Here is a 23,006-nt window from a genome sequence, read left to right as displayed (position 1 = left end):
AAAATAACTACAACTTGCTGTAGAATTTAAGCAACCGCTGCATTTCAAAGCTGCCATCGGACAGCTTGTCTCACTTCCTGGTGAATGCGTCTGCACCTACGCTAAATAGGTGCTCGACAGACGCACTGGATGACACTGCTGTATTCTCTTTCAGAAAGAGCTGATGAACGCGCGGGAAGCTTTCCTTGAGCACACTCAGCGTAAAAACAAAAGCCAGGGTGTAGAGGGGGACAGTTGGAATTAAAAACTAGTAACGTGAAACCTTACGTCACCGAACAATGTTAGCGTAGGTACATTACCCATTACAGTTCCGAAAGAGCGGGAATTCACATTCCCCTCGCTCGCACGACACGTCAAACACCCTCTCTCCCTCTTGGCGAGCTCTTATCTTTCCCCTCCTGGCCTCCTTCCCCCGGAGCTGTGGCAGAGAGGGTGGAGATGAGAGAGCTGGCGTAGCATGCCGGGCGGCCCCTCCTTCCACCTCCCCTCTCATCTCGGCCGACAGCATCTGCATCCAGAGAGACGACACCGCGACGCCGAAGCGCGCGGATGCTGCTATGACCGAATATGTGAATTGGGAACTCCCAATAAACAGCTTGGCCCTGTTCCAGATTCCAGATCTGTGCGGTCGAATCTACCGTCCCGAACAAAGCTATAAAGGCTTGTGTCGACGGGTTTGAACATAATCAAACATTAAAGACATCGCAGCGTTAGCCGCGCTTAAACAACAGTGGTTCAGTGTTTTAAAACAAAAAGTGTAAAACATACTGAGAATGGCATCACGAAGCGTCAACTAGGGCTTATATTGCTCAGACGCACGACACAGAATACTCCTGGCTCGGTCGCGGCATTGCGAGAATGAGACTTCATCAGGAACGACTGCACAGCCCAGCTCAACTAGTCGACGAAGGCTATTGCGCGGGCCAGGAAGCTTCGCAAAAGCTTTTACATAGTCTGCTGTGGGCAATGAGCGTCCACATCCAGATTCGATCTTCGGTCTTTTCTCTGTCGCGTCTTCGAATTTTCATCCGTAATGAGAATCCAGCAGCGCATTGCCGTTTCAGTCATTCACACGGTACATCGGTCACAGCTTATATAGCTTTTGCTGGCAAGGCCGAGGCTTGTGCACCACAGCACAGAGTTCCTTTTTTTTGCACACGTTCTTTGCAGTCTTCCTTCAAATGAGGGATTTGCATACGACAACACTCGTCAGCACGCCTCCCACGTTTCCATGGAGACGGCAGGAATGCTAGACATGAACATATCTCGCGGAATCTTGCGGACAGATCTCACGAACAGATCTGAATGTTACTTTAAGCAGCCTTTCTACATTTTCGAGCAGTATGACCATTTGTGTCAAATTCCAGAGTGTACCGCAAAGTTAAACTTGTTTGCGAATTTATTTTCGTCAAAACTGTGCAACAATGAAACCTGCTTTTGGAAATGCAAGTGGACTCTGCCATCCAAGATGCGTTTTGTAGTGAGAGCTACACTACGCCAATCGCTCCACCTCTTCGCCGTGATCTCACTTTCGTCGTGGTCGCACGTTGGCCGTGGTCGCACTGACTTTGAACCGTTGCCTAACAACCGCAAGAAGAAGTCGTGGATGGCGCTGGAGTTTGCCACACGGCATAAAAGGCGGTGGTAGAGTCACAGAAATGTGTGGAGTGCAGCCATGTGCAAGAAGTCACATAAACTGCGTGCATGAATGTTGTTTGTTATCCATAAGTGGAAATTACAGTCATTAGTCGGAGAAAGTCCAGTTTTTGTAGAATGGTCTTGAGGATATGTGAAGTTCTGAGCATGTCCTGATTAGATTCCGGACAGTGGTGTCGCAAGCAGGTTCTTCGCAGTGTGGCCGAGCACTAACTGGACGTAGGGCTTCTTGACATTAGTTTGGCAGGAGCTGCCATTTCGGGCCTCTCGTTTCATATGGGGCGGTGACAGAACAATCAGCCTGCCAAACCCTTTACAGTCACGTTATCCCTAGACCAAGGAGGCACGTTCATACGGCTCGGTTCAGGCAGGGCTTTGTACGCTGGTTGGTAGCTTACGCTCTCGAGTCATCGCGAAGGTGGGAGCGAAAACAGCAAGAAAGCGGTGCCGTAGTGGAGGGATTCGGACCACCGCGACACAGACGCTTCTATCCTCGTACGTTAGTGGTCAAAAGAGCCTCCTATGACATAAATTAAGCTGAAGCCACAGAGTAAACTACAATGTGTAAAAATCATGTCTTTACTTTCAAGACGAACCTAAGTGTAGCCATGCCGATTGCTTTTCCGTAACTCCAGGTTTAACCACACGCTAAACCACACAGAATATCTTTACGAAAGTTTAACCGCGCAGCTATAATATATTCGGATAATTCGGGCAATTTTTGAATAAAAAAGGATTTTATAAAGTTTGAGCTATCTCCTTTAAGAGTTCAACTCGATAGCGTTATCGGGACCCGTTCGCGTCGCCTTCTCACCCTCTTCGCCGATTAGGAGAAGACGTTGATGCGCTATCGGCACTCGCAGAAGACGACGACTCGTTCGAGCACCCTTAACTAGTACAGGGCACAGCCGGCACTGCATCCATCGCACACAGGTGGTGTGGATTGGTTTGGTTTGCGGGGCTTAACGTCCCAAAGCGACTCAGGCTATAAGAGACACCGTAGTGGAGGTCTCCGGGAATTTCGACCACATAGGGTTTTTTAACGTGCACTGACATCGCACAGCACATGGGCACCTAGCTTTTCGCCTCCACCGAAAAGCGGGTGCCGTGGTCGGGATTCGATCCCGCAACCTTGAGCGCAGTAGTCGAGCGCCCTAACCACAGCACTACAATGGCGGGGTCCATCGCACACACGTTGCAGAACGTAGAAGCACAAAGTGTGGAAGCTCGTCCGTCTACTTCTCGGCGCGACGTGAGCACACTGGCTAACACCACCTAGCCGCGTCAAGTACGGTATTTTGTATAACTGAGTGACGGCTCGCGCCATCTGTTGTGGCAGCGCCGTAGGATGTAAGTAATTTTTCAACGAGTGCCGCATCTAAGGTAAGCAAAGCGCGGAAATGGTATTTGCTACTCGCTTAACGATTACTTCCGAAATTAATTTCCGAGTCACACACCTAAACATTACATGGCAGTCATAAGGCAACGCATACATTAGGTCCACCTTTATTCGGAGGGAAGTAATGCGGTTCTGTGGCGGAATATAACAAAGAAAAACTTTATGTGGAGGAAAGGCTGCGTGCTCACCTTGCATGGGGAAGGAACCCTGTTCGACTCCGCTGGTTTCCTAAACACTTTTATTGTTTCTTTACTCTATCCTGATTATTGCGTTACAATCACAATGCCGACACCAGATTTGCTGAACCGCGGGGCACTTAACGCTATCGCGTCAGATATAGAACATCTAGGGATCATTGCAAGCTGTGATTTCCACAGGTCGTATGTCAAAATGGTCCTTTTTAATATTTCCAGGATAACCTGCCACTGTTGTTTTAGATAACGTGCTCAATGAATTATACAGGGCGTTGCTGACGAACGCTCAGCCCACCATAATGAAGCTAAAAGGCCTGCTTCTTTCTACACAGACTGTCACCCAATGCTGTCAGCTATTTGCATCCACTGTCGAAAAGAGTCACACGCCTTCAATTTTGCATTTTTCTCTGTGACTACCTAGTCACAAAACTTCTATTCGCGACGTTGCGCAGCAGGAAGCATCCGCAGCACGTAAATCTGACGCACCATGCAAGGCGCAAGTACACTGGCCACCAAAACTCAGCCTGCCGCGAAGGATGAGGCCAGCTAGCACGCGCCAGAAGCACACGCACACTTCGCTTGCCTCAACGTTTTTCACTCGGCTCATAGCCATTGCAAACTGCCTCTTCTACATGAGTTAATTATCACAATTTAGAATCTAGGAGCCATTTCACTACCTAACTGGTCATTTTTTTCTCGTTGCCAATATGCAATAATAAATGTTGAATTTTTGCAGATTTAACTCCCTTTGGGCTTCAGCTGATTCGTCTTTCTTACGTTACATGTTGTTGTCGGAGAGGGAGAGCCTAAATCAGCATGGGGGGACGTAGAAGGATGCCGGGGAAAACAAGCTGGGGCCGAAGCTTGTGTGTAGTTTTTTCCTTTAACTCCCTACTGACCTAGTACCCATATAACCTCCTTCCGCGAAGCTGAAGGGCTGATTCAGGCTCCCCCTCTCCATTAACCACATATTCATAGATATTACAGCATTTTAGCCTTGAAAGGCAGACATTCCCGAAGCTCCCTAAGTGTCTTAGTAAATCAGAAGTGTGACACCTTCGAAGGTTACAGACTATATAATTTATTAATCCAGCAACGCTTCACGCCATTGAGCCCGAGTCCTTTTCGGCGCAGTGCAAATTTTGTGGCCAGAAGGCAAACTTATACCTGGTATGGGCCTGTCAACAAATTAGCGTGGGAAGGCTGGGAGGCGGCCCTGTCCAGCTAGGACCTCAAGGAACAACGAGCTCTCGTCGAAAAAGCACGGGCAGCGCCTTTTACCAACGGTGTCCCGGACTAGGAACCCGATCAGCCTTCCCCTAATCTAAACAAATGCGGCTTTCATTAAACGTTTTCATCATCATCATCTTCGTATTTTTCTCGTTACATGCGAATGCACGTGCCGGTAATGGTGGCAGAAGAAGAAAATCCTTCGTGCTCACGAGGCGCTCCTATCTTGTCTGTCTCGGGCGCCCGCATCACGGCTTGGCACCTATTGTTTTCATCAGCGGACGTTCTTCTCCTACTTCGAGATACCTCTGTGGTCCTGAGTTCCTTCCGCGTGACGAGATCTTCCTGCTGTCCACAGGACCGGTCCATATCGCACATCTCCTCCTTTTCGGGTATGTGGCCAGCCGGTCTTCCTGAGGCCTCGAGAGTTTCATGGATAGCATTCCTTGCTTCGATCCGCTGGACCGGTGCCACTAATCCATCTTCTTGCTACGCAGAACATTGCTGCGATGGCTGCCGAGCCGAAACGAGATTTGGTGCGGTACGATCAACAGAGCAACCCCTACCTGGCTCTGTTTTCCTTCCTCACCATCATGGGTAAGTGCACTAACCGCGCTTGGCGGCACAGAGTCGTTGGTCAGCCTAAGCCAGGAATAGCCGTCTACCACGCAAACGGGATGTGCTATGCTATTAATTTCGGTATGCTTTTATTACTGCAGTGTACATTTTCATAACGATAGGTATTGCTTCAGCACGATGCAGGATTTCTCGCTGAAAGGCCATCTATCGTCAGGTGCCAGATTCGTATCAGTTTCAGAGCTAGGATGTCGACTTCAACATTTTCGGTTTTATATATCGGACGCCCAGGGGGCGTGTCGGAAGTGAGACCACATCCGAGTGACAGCTGGTGTGAGGGCAACACCGACCCGAATCCTCCTAAGCGCAACCTCCTCTGCACGGGTGAGACCACGGGGGAGTAATACCGCACAAGGAGGGATAAGAGCATGAGAGCATAAGAGTCGTCCCCTTCAAGCATCCGTGGCATTGATGAGTCATGGGTAACGAGGCAAGGTGCTAAATCCCACTTCGAGGAGGCAGAAGGTCCCCAATTAATACGTACTGACTGCGGGATGCGCGCCGCAAGCTGTTAGATGTCTGGACACATTATGGGGCAACGGCTGACACGTCGGAGCAAACGTACTGCTTGAAGTGCGTCAGTGCGGATGATAACGTGGGCCACAGGAATCATGGTAGCCACGGAGCAGAGTGCCTCCTGAACTGCCACGAGCTCAGCGCAGAGAGATGTATGGGGTTGTGAATGTTTAAACGTAGAGGTCTGGTTCAGGCTAGGTCTCCACGGACAGTTAAATTGGTTCACAGGAAGAAAAAGGCACAGGAACTGTCACACTTGCTCTGTGGACACCCGAACCGCGCCGTAAGGGAAGAGAGGAAGGTGGGAATGAAAGTGGAAAGAGAGAAAGAGGAGCCGTAGTGGAGGGCTACGGAGTCATTTCGACCACCTGGGGATCTTTAACGTGCGCTGACATCGTACAGCACACGGACGCCACTTCGTTTCGCCTCCATCGAAACGCAGCCGCCGGCGACTTACCACTGCACCACCCCGACGGGGCACCACGGACAGTAGATTGCTGTTTTTGCTTCACAGCTTTGTATGCTTGCATCCACGCGCACTATATTGGACCCTTGAGGCAGGTGACCATCTTGCTCTCAAATACCTAGCGAAGCGACGATGCCGAGTTGGCAGACGTCGGTCAGTTTTGAAGAAACTTTACATGTGTGACAATTTCCGCAGAGTTTTGCGCACTCGTTCGCAAAATCTCCCTATTATTTGATAACCATGCGCAATTTTATTCACAAATTCTCCCCGTATGTTCTATGAATCTACTTTTACAAAGAACAGAGTTACATTCGAAATATGGCTCACACTGAGACCTTTTCACTGCATACATGTACAGTCGTCCGCATGCACGACGCTTTTGATCAGCTAGCAGCATGGCTCGGACTCACTCCAGCGCCACACGTTATAGCTTCCGTTGTGAGACCATGATCTCTATCTTTTGACGGCTCACGATAGCTAGTGCACTGTACGGCTTGAGTGCTTTTGTGTCTGTGCACTGTAGCCGCGACTGGTGCAATGGGCATTCTTCGGCCTTTTGCTAGCAGTTGCAGCCTTACGGGTCCAGACTACACGTCCCAGCTCTTCTTATAGAGAAAAAGACGCAACCTTCGAGAGCGCTTCGTCTTCGTGGCGACCGAACATATAAAAAAAGCAGTAAATTTGAATGGGGCAAGCACCAGCTGTGGTCCACCGCCGAAAACGTAGAGAGCATCGTCTTGCACCCGGCGTCTTCCAATACGGCGTCTCTTAGCCTGAGTCGCTTTGGGACGGAGCCCCACAAACCAAACCAAAGTTTCGTGGCGCTGGCGCTATCCGAAGCCAGACCAGGGGCAGAAAACTCTCGCAAGTTTCAATTTTACCTACTCAGCGCACCTGGCGGCTGAAGGAAATTGATGTTTATAAAGAAATGCCGTATTGTGCACGCATAGGGACCGATAAGATGCAGCGGTGGCCGAGTTGTCGTATCGGGAAGTACTCTTTTTCGCCGGTGATGGCTCGACTCGCTCGCGACGAGAAAATTCTTTTCACAGCGATTCACTAGACCTTCTTCCTGCCGCTTGGAAAGGAATTGGCGCTGGCTTCATAAATGGAGCACAAATGAAGAGGGTTCCTTCCCCTAGTCACGCTCTCAATCGGTCAAGTGGCTGTACGCCCTAATTTAAATATCTGTGTGCAAAAATTATGTAAAGCGAGGAGTTAAAAATTTACTGCTTTGTCTTTCTGCTCCAGTGGGATGAGCACTCAGTCATCAATTCATGCCGGATTTTTAACTTCTTCATTAAAAAAATAAGATTACGAGCAAAGTTGGTTTGCGCTTACTTCTCCGCTATACATTTATAGAAAGGTAGCTGCATTTTGCGTAAGCTGTACTGAGATCTAGCGTGAAAATAACTAAAACATTAGGCTCACTGTACGCCTAACAAAACTGATACACCCAGCCATTTCGGAAGACGATTTAAAATCATCATTATGCTACTACCTTACATTATCGGCAGCCGTGTTACCCGTAAAACGTACAGTTGGCTCAGTGCAAGAGTTTGAGCTCCTAATAGTGTCGAAACGTCTATTCAAACTGTAAATAATGCGGTAAAATACAAACAAAATCTCTGCCTAGAACGTTTACTGGCACCCAAGAAGCGTTTGAGTGCTCCTAGAAAGTTATTACTCAAACCTCTCTGTGAGCAAATCTTTCTCATGGTTGGTTGGTTGGTTGGTTGGTTCACAGGAAGGGCAAGGCGCAGTATCTGTCACACTTGCTCTGTGGACACCTGAACCGCGCCGTAAGGGAAGGAAGGAAGGTGGGAGTGAAAGTGGAAAGAGAGAAAGGGGAGCCGTAGTGGAGGGCTACGGAGTAATTTCGACCACCTGGGGATCTTTAAAACATAAACAACCTGTGGTACCTTGCACTTTATTAAATTGCACATATAGTCCTAAACACGAGACAAGAATAATCATAACCATGAGACAGACATTTTATGAGTTTCTGTTGGTGAGTATGGCAGCAGACGTCCATCGTCAACAGTTGTTGCGTGTGCGAGAAATCATATATCGCTGCGTTTTTGAAGACTAGGATAGGCTGTGAAAAATGCTCCTGCTCATACGAGTCTTGCTGGCGCTACATCCATGACAGCGGTGGTGAAGACCATGCAGCGGCACATCCGCATACCGTACACACTCGTGGTATTCCTGGCAGCGACGGTCAGCATCATGGCCTTCTTGTCGACCGAGACTACGAAGCTGACAGACTTCTTCTTCGGCTCCCTGGGCCTGCACGCCATAGCAGTCTTCATGCCAGCCTTCGTAGTTCACACCACGCAGGGCATCAACAGCTACATCTTTCGGCGATGCCAAATCGAGATTATGATCTTCTGCCTTGGACTCTTTGGTACGAAGCTCTCAATGCGCAGGCATTATACAAAAAGAACTAACCTAATTATTATGGCAGTTCGGCTTGTTGGTTCATATCTTGAACAGATTTCAGCGCAAAAGAGGCAGGTACTTCGGCGAGGCAAGGCAGACGTTGAACTTCCAACTTTTATTTGGAATGGGTCAGGTATACATTATACACTCTGCACTATCTGGTGTTATCATCAATACAAGCGCAGAAAGGGCGGCTCTTTTGCAAACGTAGTGATAGATGTGGAACTGACACACGCTTCCCCCGGGTTACATATCAGTGCTGATTGCATGGGTTTTTGGGTTACACGTACTTTGATCTTTTTTTTTTTAAAGGTGCTCCCAAGGTCAGGGAAACGGTTCTTACAAGTCAAGCATTGAGTGGCCAGAAAACTTCCAAATTCTTTTCGTTCGCGATCATTTGTTTTTTGCGTTCTTGCGGTTTTCCCTTAACCTATTATACACGCATGTCCCAGTTTTGCGGAGATATGCTTTTCCACGGCTTAATAAAATTTATCAATGATATACTCAGCTTTCCGCAAATTTTGCGAAAGGCCATATTGTGTAGAGTGTTTTTATGTATGGATGTATGATTTGCCATAGGTTGTTGCAAGTTTAGTGCCGTCTTGTCGTCGAACCCCCTGCCGTTTTTGTGCTGCCATCCGTTTAGGTACCTAACGGGAGGTTTTTGGTGCAATCGAGTCGTGCATAATTCAATAAGCAGCTTAGTAGCACTTAACAAAGTAGAACATCAAAAACCAAAATCTGATTATAGGAATTGATAGTTGTAAGGCGGAATGTATGTCGCAAGAAAAGCAAATACACATCGTGGCACAAAATGAAAAAAAAAGTATTATTGCCGCACAATATCATTACATTTATCATAGTGACAAGGAATTGCAGCGAGGCACGCAGACATCCAGAGGCAAGTCGCCATCTCTTGCAATTACACGCTTTTAACTATTTGGTGTGCTGGAGCACACAATTGTCTTTGTGTCGCTTTTTCCGTACAGCGCTGAAATTCGTCGTTATGTCTATATGTGTTATGTTCACAAGTACCGGCTTCGTCAAACTCAATCAGGCTGTGTGGCGTTGCTTATCAGTCGTGTGATGAATGCCACCTACAAACTCGAAGGATAGGTGAGCCAGCCCTCCGATCTTTTGCGAGAGCTTCTGATATCAGAAAACCCGTAAAGGCTTTGGGGTAAGACTGAGAAAGAAACCATGCTGCGTGATTACATTTCTCACAGGCGGTGAACTCAATTAACATCTTCAAGTGCAGCCGCTGTATGCCATTTAGGTGCCTTTGAATTTAGATGCCCTCATCAAGTACTGGAAACTCCCTGCTAGCTGTGGATCACGTTATGAGCAATCAGAATCCTCCGAAGAAAATCTTGAGACCCGCAACAGAAGCAGGCAAACTGGGTGTACAATATTGTTTTGAACTTTTCCTTAACCCGAGGCAGTAGCTCCTTCCCTGAGTTAAGCCTTCAGGGCCATCGCCTTGCTTAGAAATTCTGTTGCCACGGCCATTCGAAAGCAGTAAAGGAACAATCCAGGTATTATCGGTTAAGAAAGTGGATAAGGAAACAAATAGTGCCTTATGGAAAACAGTGATGCTGACCAAAATCAGCTCTAGAAATGAACAGCACATTTAAGCAGGAAATAGCCGAAGAAAGCACCTACAGTAATTCTAGGGTAGCTCATTGTAGTTTGAGGTTAACGGCATGTGTACTGCGGAGTGAGGCGTACCAAGTGAAGTACGCTATCACACACGTCATTGAGGGGAGGAGTAAACGGCTGAACACTTGGTAATTTTCTCTAATGGCTTCCACCATACAGCTCAAGGCAACGGGGCTGCAATATTCATAGAACTGGGGTTTAAAGGTCGGGAGCAAAAATAATTTTATACGGGTACAAATAATTAAAAGAGATTTTTCTGACTGCTACCTAAAATCTACATGTTATATATGTTAAAAACTATATGTTGGAAGTACATTATATCACTATTAACGGCAAGACCACTGCCCGTTTCAAAGCGTTCTGCCTTAACCATCCATATCTATTCAACCATGTCGCTTCTCCGCTGCAGGAATCTCACTTCTAGCTATCTTCTCTCTCACACCGCGGTTAGCACTGCAAAATTCTCATCAATTTTTCCATATGAAAGCGTTAGAACCATGCCACCAGAAAGAATGTATCGGTCTCAATCATTACTTCAGTATTCTATGCCTTCGTACGATATGATCATTAAGATTTAGATATATACTTTCGCGTGCTCTCTTCCCTTCCTTCTTAAATATTTTGATGTGCGGCCCACACACGCCACATACGAAAATTTTTGGCCAAGTAAAAACGGACCGATCAGTGAACGTATTTAACATTGAATTGTCACTGGCGGCGTTTTCAGACTCCGAGCTAGTGCCTTGCTCTGGTGCACGTTCAACCCACGAACCTTCGTATTTAGTCCCGCCTAAACTGTTTCAAATTCCGGTCACTTTGCAACTACGGAATGCAATGTCCGTAGACACGGAGTTCCACGCTGACAAAATTCAGCCAAGCAGAGTCGTGAGCGGTGCCTTCTTGAGTCGCCCGGTCGGCTTCTCGTCGTGATAGCCGTTTGCCATCAATTCTGAGTACTACTTTCGGATTTCAGCATTAAAAAGCCAATTGATGCTGCCGTCAAGGGGTTGAAGCATGCCGATGAGGCCGCCCGAAATTACGGCCATGTCTGTGCGGATACTGCGCAGGTGTTCTTTAACCCTATCAGTCAATTAACCGCGGAAGCTGTTCAAGACGAGGAGCGATCGTTTCGCCAACATGATGCTGGAGCAATTCTGCCAAACGCTTCTTATGCAGTCGAGCACAAGCTCATCGTCCATCCAGCCCTTGTCTTGGGCCTGAAATATAACTTTCTTGGGGAAAGCGTCGTTAGGAATCATTTTGCTTTTCAAGATGACATAGGGGAGCCGCATTCCGCCCGTCCGCGGTGGCGCACAACAAAACGGTGCACAGTTGGCGCTCCACGACGGCTGTCCGCACGGAAACTCTTTTGCTCCCTTTCATTTCAACTGCGCTGTTCCCAGGGCAATCGAACTACACGGGGGTAAGGTCGACGTTCGCTATCTGTATCTGAGAAAATATATAGTTATGCTCATTGCGCACACCGATGACGTACACATGAAAGCTGAGCACTTTGCTTGTGTAGTCGGGTAGCAGCTGCTGGCACAGCGTGGTGCTTCGCCGAAGGGATATGCGCTTCCTCTTCAGACATCTTCGTAACCAGCCGACACTGGCTTTGAAGTCCTCCCGTGGTATGCTTTTCGCACGCGCCAAAGCTTGTGTCTTCACGCGCAGCATGTCCGTTGTCAACGCGTAGCCATTGTTCCGCACTACCATTGCATAGTGGAACAACTCTTCTTCCTGGTCGGGATACTTGCACGGCTTGTCTCGAAAAGCACGCTTTTTTGTAGCTGGTGTTCCTCAACGCATCCTTCTGCTTGCGCCATCTTCGGACCCACTTCTCGTGCATGGCAAATTTTTTTTCTGCTCCATGCTTGCCACGTTCGAGGGCAAACTGCACTACTTTCAGTTTAAAGCCTGCCGTGTAGCGATCGATATGCTTTGCCCTTCGTGCTGGAATAGCAACGCTCAACGGGAATTGACAAAAAATTAAGCAGAGGGTACAAAAAAACCGCAACTATGGCGTGCGACCACGTCCACCACGCACCGCTATTCACGTGCCTATGACAGTCGCAAAAAAAAAAAGCCGAGGTGGCCGGGGCGCGTATTGCCAAACCATATCTTGTAAGAGCACTCGAGCAGCCGACGCTCTGGCGCGTGATTCCTCTGAGGAGCATGACCTGGCGACAAATAGTAGAAATATTGACAAAACGAATAAGACTGCATTTAAAGGACGCTGGTCCCATCGTTTTTCAGCCCAACGGATTAACACTTATCATCAATAACCTCAATGAAACACCTGTTCAAATCTAGTATTGCACTATTTTCTGGATATTTTTTTACATTCACATATTTTGTTTGCATTTACAATGTTAAAATAACTCATCAACATTATTCCTGGGGCGTGTTCCTCTGTAGGTTGTGTTATGTGAGGCTTTTGGTTCAGTGAATGTATGGTACCAATAGGTTGCGTTCACAGACACCTTTGAGCAAGAATTGCCGCTTTCAGTTAGTATATTTTACCTTTAGGTTGCGTTCACAGACACCTTTGAGCAAGAATCGCCGCTTGCAGTTACTATATTTTACCTTTAGGTTGCGTTCACAGACAACTTTCAGCAAGAATCGCCGCTTTCAGTTAGTATATTTTACCTTTAGGTTGCGTTCACAGACACCTTTGAGCAAGAATCGCCGCTTTCAGTTAGTATATTTTACCTTTAGGTTGCGTTCACAGACACCTTTCAGCAAGAATCGCCGGTTACAGTGAGTGTACTTTACGTTGCGTTCAGACACGCTTTTCAGAAACAATCGCCGTTGAACCAAGTATAGGAGGTGTTGGTTGAACTCGCTGAGTGCGTCGTCTGCTAGAGTGCTTCTACGGGATATGGTTCGGCAATACGCGGCTAGCGGCCAAGGCTACCGATACCAATGGCAATTTGGATTGTGGAGACTGGCGGCAGAGGAAAATACGACAATGATGAGTACCTGTGACTTCGGGTGACATCTGTGGGCGGCATCTCGAAGCTGCAGTAAGCGCGCATTTTGAAGGCTATTAGCGCGTGGGTCGTGCAATGTATTAGTGCAGCCCTCACACTTTTGTTTTACGTTTCATGCGGGAAATTGGCTGCTGCCCGTAAACGGGTGCGGCCCTTAAACGCGTTCATATCATATTTACGTCCAATAGATGCCGTTAATTGTAAGTGTAGGTATCCACAGAGAAGAAAGACATGCTGATGCTGCGTGTTTCCTTTCCCCAAAAATTAATTGCGGCTTAGCTCTCTTTAAGCCATAGTGATTGCGAAAGCAACACCTCCCTGGCTGCGCTTGGCTCTGCTGGTGGTTTGGCACGGCTTCGCCTTTTGTGCTCCTAAAGGATTTACTCTGGACACAACATGGTTTCTAATGTTTGTTTATTCCAATGAACACGCTTTGGTGGTCCGTAAAGTAGTGACTCTTGGTCTGAACACTGGCTCGCTCACTGAAGTTGTAGAACACCGCCGGGCTCCCTATTCTGCGGCATAGGAGCGTTGCTTAGCCAACCGATGCTGCCTTTCTTCATCTGTCTCCTGGCACGGCGGCGGCGTTTGCGCGCAGCACGTCGCTCCAGCGACGCCTTGTACAACTCCTCAGACATGACTAAGCAGAGCGCGCCTGCGGCGCCCCGTTTATCCCTAGCGAGCGCCCTCACGCGGCGGGCCGAGGAGGCCGTCACGTGGTAGCTGCCGTGCCGAGCGAAGGAACGACTACGGCCGAAGAGACGAGTTGGGGCCCCTGCTCTCCTCTGTTCGTGACGTCACGCTGTCACGTGGTAGCCGTAGCGAAGGAACGACCTCCACCGACGGCAGAAAAGTGCTAGCAGTATAGCTCTGGCAATAAAACCAAACCACATAAAGGCGTTCAGCCCCGCCGGGTGGTGCAGTGGTAAGACGCCCGACTACAGTACCGGAGTTCCTGGGTTCGAACGCGACCACGGCGGCTGCGTTTCAATGGAGGTGAAACGAAGTGGAGTCCAAGTGCTGTGCGATGTCAGCGCACGTTAAAGATCCCCAGATGGTCGAAATTACTCCGTAGCCCTCCACTACGGCACACCTTTCTATGTTTCCACTTTCATTCCCACCTTCCTCCCTTCCCTTACGGCGCGGTTCAGGTGTCCACAGAGCAAGTGGGACAGATACTGCGCCTTTCCCTTCCTGTGAACCAATTACTTACTAAAGGCTTTCAGCACTTTACCAAACTCTGTGCAGCCGCTCAGTGCTTGATTAGTTTAAGGTGGTGTTAACCATGGCGAAGTTTACCTTTGCGCACAGCGTAAAAGCCTCTCGTTTCATTCGCGATGAAGTCATGCTGTCTACGCAAAGCGCCTGTAAAAAGTGTGGCCCTCCCATTACTCTGCATGGCTTCACACCATCTCTAACGCGGCCGATATAACACTATACATAACCTTTCTGCCCAAGTACAACAGGGCTGAGCTGTGTTGATCGCTGACAAAGCCGAAGGGTGTATCATGAGCATCGAGTGTGTGCATTTTTTGCGCAGGCATCACGCTGGCCGTTTCCATCATGTACGTAACGAACAAAGTCGCCGACGACACGTGGTCATTCCGCGAGACCTTGCTGTTCAGTCTATACATGGCCTGCGTCGAGCGACTGCCCATAACCGATGAACTCTTCGAAGAAGGTTAGTAGCCACCAATATCCCCTTCCTCCATCTCATGTAATACATATTTTTTCAATCACGACTACAGTTCTTAAAAAGTTAGAGCACGATGATGTAGGGGCATTAAATGGGAGAATTAGCTCAGAGTCTCGGAGGACCGTTCCATCAAATCGTTGTTCTCATTAAAATTTCCCCTGGCCACTTCCTATGTAGTCAAAGCAGAAAAATGGCTAGTTGGTGTGTCATCATAAATAAAAAGACTAGTGCAAATAACACAGACAGAGACAAGTATTTGTGTTATTCGCCGATGGGTTTTGCAAAAAACACATCTGCGGCTAATAAAAAGGACTTGAAAATTTTCTTAACCGCTCGGTTTAAACTCATGTCGTTTATACTGTCGACGCCAGGTTTCCGCCGTTTTGAATTGAATGATCTTTTTACATGGCCTCCGAGATCCATCCTAGATGTTCGGCGTCGACCATATCATTTACTTGCGAAATGTCCCGCGTCTGGCGACATGCGTATTTCGAAATATATTCTTTCTCTGTTTTACAAAAACTTCGTTTTCAATTGGAGAGCTTAACTTCACTTCCTCTTCAAGGTCCTTCTAAGTACCTTACGCCAATGCGTGAGTTTTCTCAGAACACGAACGAAGCAAGAATAATGTGGTTAAAGCGCTTGAACCCTGAACGAAGATATGCAGATTCGATCCTCACCGCGGCGTCGAGTTTTTCATGGCGGCGAAACGCAAAGCGTCCACGTACTGTGCGATGCAAGTGCAACTATAAAGCTCCGTGGTAGTCTAAACTATCCTGAGCCCTCCAATGCGGCCTCTCTCATAGTCTTCATAGTCTTGGTCGTTGTGGGACGCTATACCCTATAAACCAAAAGAAACTGCGTAACGATTACAGATAAGGTAAAGGTTGCAAAGGTTCACTACATGGCACGTATTCTAAGCATTCCTGAGGAAGTTTCTAGAACGGTTTGAAATCATTCCGGAAAAATAAGAAACGTGGAATGGTGTACAGGAGTGGCGGAAGCAAAGTTTTGGGGGGAAAGCAGCCATGCAGCTTACTTGTAGTCACCTAAGGCAAAACATTAACTATTGAAATGGGACAAGATTATGAATCTTGATATAGACAGTGAAGCCTAATTTCAACGTTATCAGTGGCCAGGTACAGCAGCAGTTAGAGGAGAAACTAAGACTTTTCGTACACAGGTAAAAGCTGAGAGAAAACACCAAGACCTCGAATTAACATTCTCCTGATAAATAAGCAAATGAAGCTCAAAGCGCACAGCTTGAAGCAATGAATTGAAAGTTAGGAAAACTATACGCAGTTACTAGGTGGATATAGTAGCAAACGTCTGCTGTACAGTAACCAAGACGATAGGTCGCACAAATTTTAGATGCCTTTAGCAGTTACCTCAGTTTTCTGTTGATAGAAATGCAATCTTTGAAGAACATATTGATAGGTTATGAGGAGGAGCCTGAAGTATTAGGTAAATTGCAAAACTTCTTCATGAAGCGAATTAGGTTAAATTTTCTCCGTCTGTTTTAAGTCATATCTGGAATTGTTAGGGAGGAGAGGGTGCCTTTCTAGACATTTAAAAGAGGTGTGACAACACTAAAAGCTCCCAGTGATGCCAAATTTTCACAGAAAGCATTGTGGCTGGCGAAAATATATTATTTTAGAGCACAGCTTTTTGGCCACCGTTCCTGCGTTTCTTGGCGTCACCGTCCGCGTAGTCCTTCGTAACCAGGTTCCGCACTGCGCATGCACGTGCTGCAGCGGAGGACTGACCGAGTGGAGCAAGAAAGCCCGATATAGCATTATGTTGTTGTTGCAACTGTAGGAAGATGGAAACGAAAATGCACGGGCCTGCTACTAGCTCTGCCGCTGAGCCACCTCACCTGCCTCATGCGGACAGAGGAGAAAATAAAGATAGAAAGAAAGAAAAAGAAAAGGGAGAGAGACAGACAAGCTTCTCAACAACCGTCGTCCGCCACCGCAGTGGCGCAAGTGCAATGATAGGTACGACAGGTACAAGCACTGCGGGCAGGTGAGCCATTCCCAGCCCCGTAGGGACAGGAGCCGGCATAAAAGTGGATTCTGCCTAGAACGCCGATGAACTTTGATGCGTTCAAATGAACGCTAGTTTTGTTCGATGCAACGCTAGGTAGTCCGCACCGCCCGAGCAAAACGCGTAGCCGCCGTCGTTCGCCGCTGCGAACCGCCTGCTTACATAAATATTTTATTCTCTGCCAATTCTTTCTAAGCCATAAGCGAGGCAGCCGGCTGAAGTCCTTCATCTGCCGTGGCGTGCACAGTTACTCCGTCAAGCGCCACCGCCGCCTTTCCTGTTGAAGTGCAGGCCACATATGCGTTTCGATCAAGAATTGTTAGTGGAGTGTTTCTTGAAGAACCAATATGTGCGAAAAAGAAGTAGTTGTCTGTAATTGCATATAGATATGTTGCTCGAATTCTTTGCTTCGATCTATCGAAAACCTGAAAAGTCTGAAGAGCTGCGCTCAAATTTCGAATCTGAAAGCAACGTAACCGACGGTATTTTTAAAGGTTCTTCAGAACGACTTTAGTTATTTGGTCGAAACAGAATGTCGCCAAGGACAGTGTTCTGTAATTCTGTAAAGGCATGCCTTTGTAAGTTCGAGAGGAGGCATTTCTCAACGTTTGCGTATTTTGTGAGTTCTCTGCGGAATCGAACGGAATCTGCAGTTGGCTGCGCCTCCAACAGCTGACGTAATTGCTCGCAGGTCGATACCCCGTGATGACCACCATGGTGCAATCCGGGTCGCTTATCAACGCCGTCTTGACATGGGGCATCTTCGGCTACTACCGCTGTCACGAAGGTGTGGGCAAAGTATAGAATTACTTCATTCAACAAGCGCTAACCTTGTAAAGGTCGATTGCCCGTGCTATGGCCTGCTCCTAAGGGGGAAATAATAATGTCTGAGAATGGAGTGCAATTCTTTGTTCTTTAACGCTCATTTTGTTGCATCTTTCTCGAAGCGTCAAAGCAAGTAAATTTTATTCGGATGTATCAGATTGCTTTTTGGTTATGCAGTCGTCATTGTAAAGACGTATATTTTGCTATATCTCCCCGGCAGTGTGTCAGAAGATATAACAAGAAAACTATCCGTGGTCTTCAAATTGTGCCTTGTGTTTTTCCTGACTTCAGGAGGTGATATCGACCTGATGTTTCCCTTGCACAACCAATGCTCGGCGATAGCTGTGGGTTTCTTCACGGGCGCGGTCACCATCTTCCTCCTGAACAACATGTCGGTCATCGGTGGAAACTCTGCTGTCACCGTAGTCGTAGCAGGCACCACCTACCTTACCTACTACATGCTGGAGAACATGAGCAGCTCTGGTGTTACCGGCGTTGTCGTCTACACCATGGCGGTCAACTTACACCGTTACGTCGCCTGTACCGAACTTGCCCGTGCCCTGGAGGAGTGAGCATCCGTGTTTTTTTCGCTAAGAAATGCATTTCCGTTGTCCTCTGTGCGGCTCAAAACTGGCCGCGAATATTCGCTTGAAAAATACTTCCATCGCAAAATCTTCTGATATGTTGGGGTCATGATTGCGGATGCAGCTCACGAGCACTTTACTGTTTGCCGAAGGGAGACGCACTATGATCTGGAATCAACTCTGAAAGCTTTAGGGCACCAGATAAAAGGCACACTGTTGTGTTGGTCAAAAATATATTCTCCGCTCTTGTTGTCATTACCAGAATCCACGCACCGATAGATTGAGTAATATTAGACAGAAGGGAGCGCGGGGTTAGCTACATGGTCGCACCGTAAACTAAGCTTTAGATAGGGGCAGCAGAACCAAAAGAGCAATTGTCGCAGTTTGCAGTTCATAAATGTTTTATCAAGCACAGTCATTGAAGCACCAAAACGTTCTCACTACCATGAACGAATGGTCTCTCCTAGAACGTCGTGAAGAGCTCGAAAATCACCAGTTAATTTATCTTCAAACAACTAACGCTTCCTGGTATTTTTCTCTGTCTTTCGCTCCTTGGAACTATTAATATGTCATCTTAATATTACAAACCACAGAGGGCTATCCTGATAAAGCACTGTCCTTGCATCTGGCCGCCCTATTGGATTTCTTATTTCCCTTCGTTTCGCAGGTACTGGGACTTGATGTACGACGTGACGGAAACCTTGGCTTCTTGCCTGTCGGCCGCGTACACTGCTTTCCTCCACATCCAGTACGCTTCCATGCTTGACTGGAATCTCTTGTGGAACTGCTTCGTCGTCGAATGCGCCATAAGGTAAATGCATTTTGTTTGCTATGGCGCCGCTGAAACGCGTTTGCAATTTCGTATCGCTCGTGCTGTGTCACTGCCAAAACATGTGACAAAATCCTGACCTGCTTACCTGTATAAGAAAGTAGCTAATGCTTCAAAGCATCTTACTATATTTGGGTCCATTTTCCCTAGATACGAGCCTGCTGCAAGGCAAACTATGTTTAAAAACCTCTCTGTGCGAGATGGAAACGCTCCTTGTTAGGCGCACATTTCGGAGACTCCTTCCACCGCGTTATTCTTATGGCAGCACAAACCATCCTCCCAGTGTCAGTATTGAATTGGAAATGTCTAACCCTGCATAGGTCAACACACTTAAAAATAATTAAATTGCGTCTGTCTTAGTTCGGCTAAGACCGGTTATACTTGGTAATGCTGCGTTAAGCGAGGTCAGACTCATAGGCCTGAACTTAATTTAGAGAGTGGAAGCTCTTTTAAGCATGCTCAGGTACTGTTTGATGTGGTTTTTACTCCTCCATGATGGTCTGCGAAGCTGAAGGGCGCCACAGCGGGATCCAGATGATACAAAGCTGTCGAGGGAATTTCGAAGGGTTAGGTCGCAGCAGGTGAGTCAGATGGGCAGCGATGACTGTAGAGTGTAAGATTAGGCAGAAGACTGGAAGGCTGTGGGCCACTGCGTCAGTCAATGTTCTATTTTTGTGAAGATATGTATCGCTACGAAAAACGTGGTCAAGTGTTTGAAGAATAAGCAACGTGTGTGCGAAGTAGAAGCGAAGCAGAGGAAAAAGAAGCCAGTACCGCCAAAGACCTTCACTCGACGAAACAATATTCAAGATTTCGCTTTTAAATAGTATGGTGTTTTCTTACGTCTGGGTCACTTTTCGTTCGGGCGCCTATTGAAAAGCGGTAGCTTCAAAGCTCTATACGAAGTGCTGTATTGATTTTTAGTTTTTCAGCTTGGTCACGTTTGAACCTCTTCTCTGTTCTCCGACCACAGGTGTATGGCGGTGGTGGTTCTATATCCGGCGATCGGGCACTTTGACTACCAGGTCACTGTGCGCCAGGTGATTGTGCTCTCTTGGGCGGGCGTTAAGGGAACCACCTGAGTTCCCTCGCCACTTCTCAGTTCCTGAGGAACGAGAACATCTACACGGAGAGCATCACGAAGGTCTCCTTCTCGACCACTGAAGTGCTTAAAAAATTCAAGGGTTCTGATTTTTTTTTCTTTTTTTGCTGCTGAAGCCTGTATCGAATCGCTTCCTCGAAGAACTCGTAGAGATTACGCGGGCAACCTTTGTATTAAGCAAAACTAAAAAAAACACAGCATTTTGTAACGAGACGCCCTTTCCACAATAGTTTTGTAGTTTTTAACAAAGCAATGAAAATGTTTCATTCTCGAATAAAAGTTAAAATAATTTTCATCTCGCGCTTAATAATTTGTTTTGGCCAGCTTTTCATTTTAATAACAAGGAAGGCTTTGAAGGCATGATTTTTTTTTGTCATCGGCTAAAACTATGTGAAAGTCATGAATGAAGTCACAGCTTTAAGGGAACAAAAGTTGTATTCCACAAACAATTCGTAGTGCGGCTTGCAGAATATAATTCCCAAGACAGCGCTTATTTCACGCTACGAAGAAGAAGTGAGAATTACTAGTACGCATCGCACAAAGGAAAGCCGAAAGTTTGTCTGAATGTGTAATAATGGCGTCGATCACGTATGTATAAACGGCAGACATCCTACAATATCAGCCTATGATACGAAAAATTTGACGCTTATTTTTTTTTTTCATTCCAGTCGTACCTGTACGTCGTCGGCGACATGGTTCTCACGCAGGTCATCAACGTCACCCTCTTGCAGGGGGTCCTCGGCAGCCTAGGTGCGTCCAGCAGAAGGCCTCCCCTTGTTAGCTCCTCCTAACCCTCACCCTGTGCGCAGGCATGCTCGAGGTGTCGGACGTGGAGCTACGCGCCATGCGTAACGCGGTGCATCACCTCAAGGAGGCTGCGGACTCGGCTCGTGCCCTCTACATGAGGGATGACTCGTTCTTGCTGGCAGACTGGCACTGGGTGGCACGGAACACGCTCATTCGGAACCCGCTCGAGGCCAGCTTCGGACTACAGACAGCCTTCGTGAGCCCTTTCCTTTCCCGCCAGACGCTGACAATTTTGTTTTTGAATCTGCTGCCCTAAATGTAAATTATTCCGCTTCTAGACACCTTTTGTGATTCAGGTTATACCGAGAACGCGCACACGTACTATCGTAAATGCCGTTCAGCTTCCTACAGTACAGTAGCCTTGTCACAGTAGTCTTGTCACAGTAGCCTTGTCACAGCATTGAAAGGAGCTATAATCACGTATTTGCGCTATTACCTGGTTTGTTATGTTATTACGCGCTTCAGTTTACACCAGCGCCACCTTGATGGTAGCTTCTTTCTTTCTGCAGAGGGCTGGATGCATTGTGCGACTTCGAAAGGTTCGCAGGCACATCGACACATTGGCAGTCGAAAATGTCCTCAGAATTGAGCAGGTACGTTACCGGGTCTTCACTAATCACAAGCCAATTGACTTAGCCAGCTTGCAGGAACACAGCCATGAAAACTAGCTTTCCTACTTACAATTACGAAAGAAATCAAGATATATAAAGAGACCACAGCGAATTGTATTGGCACGAAATATTGACTATTTTTTGACTGGTATAACTGAAGTGTCCGTTTCGTTCATGTTCTGGGCCTGACTGCTGACACAGTAGGACGCAGAAAAGTCAGTTTGTCTCTCAGTCACGAAGTCTCTATGATAAAATCTTAATATCCTCATAATTATGGTTATACACGAAAACTATATCACTCGCGTGCTCTCCCGCAGGATCGGTTGTCCTGCAAAAACAAATTAAGTCACGATATAATAGAACAAGTAAATACACATCTCGAAGTTATGCTAAACACGCCATAACGACATCAGAAATAGACTACGGTGAGAGCTAGGTCTCCTGCACACTTTTTATTTACTATTACTCTGCGGAGGGAGCTTTTAGCCCTTTGTAAAGCCGCGGTAGAGCTCTTTGTTAATATCACTAGAACCCTATATAGAAGCTTTTTAAAAATCCTCTTTTTTTTTGAAGGTCAGCTATGCTTGTCAGTACCGCCAAGGAATAATTCAGCAATTAAAGGACCAAAATGACGTTAATTGCAGCTCTTCAGTACCCGTTTGACAAGAAAGTGTAAGTGGAACTTTGTATATGTTTAAAGGACACTAAACGGGAAGGAGAATTCTAGCTAAAAAATGGCAATTATATCCAAATGTTATAAATTCGCCATTTCTTCTGAAAACTCTGATTTTGTGAACCAAAACTGTCTGCATATGTTTAAGGCAAACAGCTATGCCCCCGCGTATTTCGGCTAGCTGATTTTGACACAACTTGCTATCGGTAAAATACCGGTTAAAGGTAAATGAAAAAAAAAAGGAATAATTCCTAATACACAGCATGAGCTTAAGCACGCTCCGTAATCCTCAGGAGAAAGCGCCTGTTTCGTGTGCAGAACCAATTTTGGAGGTTCGAGATGCATCTTCGTTATTTCAATTAACTTGCACTGAGGTGGTTAACCCGGTTGGATAAAAGTGAGCTCCTTAGTCAGTGCTTCCATGGCGTAGATTGTTCCTTCCGGTCCACCGGAAGAGTCTTGTTTGGTACTCTTTCATCTGTCAGAAGCTCGTGGATACAGGCCAAAGCTCTGAAGCACAATGCATTTGACTGATTCGACAGCACCTCCGTAAAGTTTGCACATCACGTCGTATTAGGTTATCTTCACCTTCTGCAACACTATTTCGCCTGGCAGCTATCACCTATACAGGATGAAGGCTGT

General features: G+C 47.0%; 1 protein-coding gene and 1 pseudogene across 1 annotated transcript; both read left to right on the top strand.

The window, feature by feature from the left end:
• Window positions 1–4,988: 4,988 nt before the first annotated feature.
• On the top strand, window positions 4,989–14,507 carry LOC146186896 (uncharacterized). The gene is made up of 4 exons (XM_084608138.1): window positions 4,989–5,076; window positions 8,250–8,510; window positions 12,917–12,958; window positions 14,503–14,507. Exons 1-4 carry the CDS (start codon window positions 4,989–4,991, stop codon window positions 14,505–14,507), a joined length of 396 nt encoding a protein of 131 aa, XP_084464264.1.
• A 316-nt stretch (window positions 14,508–14,823) lies between these two features.
• LOC146186895 (sperm-specific sodium:proton exchanger-like) overlaps window positions 14,824–23,006 on the top strand; it is a 35,716-nt pseudogene continuing 27,533 nt past the window's right edge.

The sequence above is a fragment of the Amblyomma maculatum genome, chromosome 6 (genome assembly GCF_055883805.1).
Source record: "Amblyomma maculatum isolate TAMU_Amacu chromosome 6, ASM5588380v1, whole genome shotgun sequence".
Lineage (NCBI taxonomy): Eukaryota > Metazoa > Arthropoda > Arachnida > Ixodida > Ixodidae > Amblyomma > Amblyomma maculatum.
This window is presented reverse-complemented; position numbering and strand designations above follow the sequence as displayed.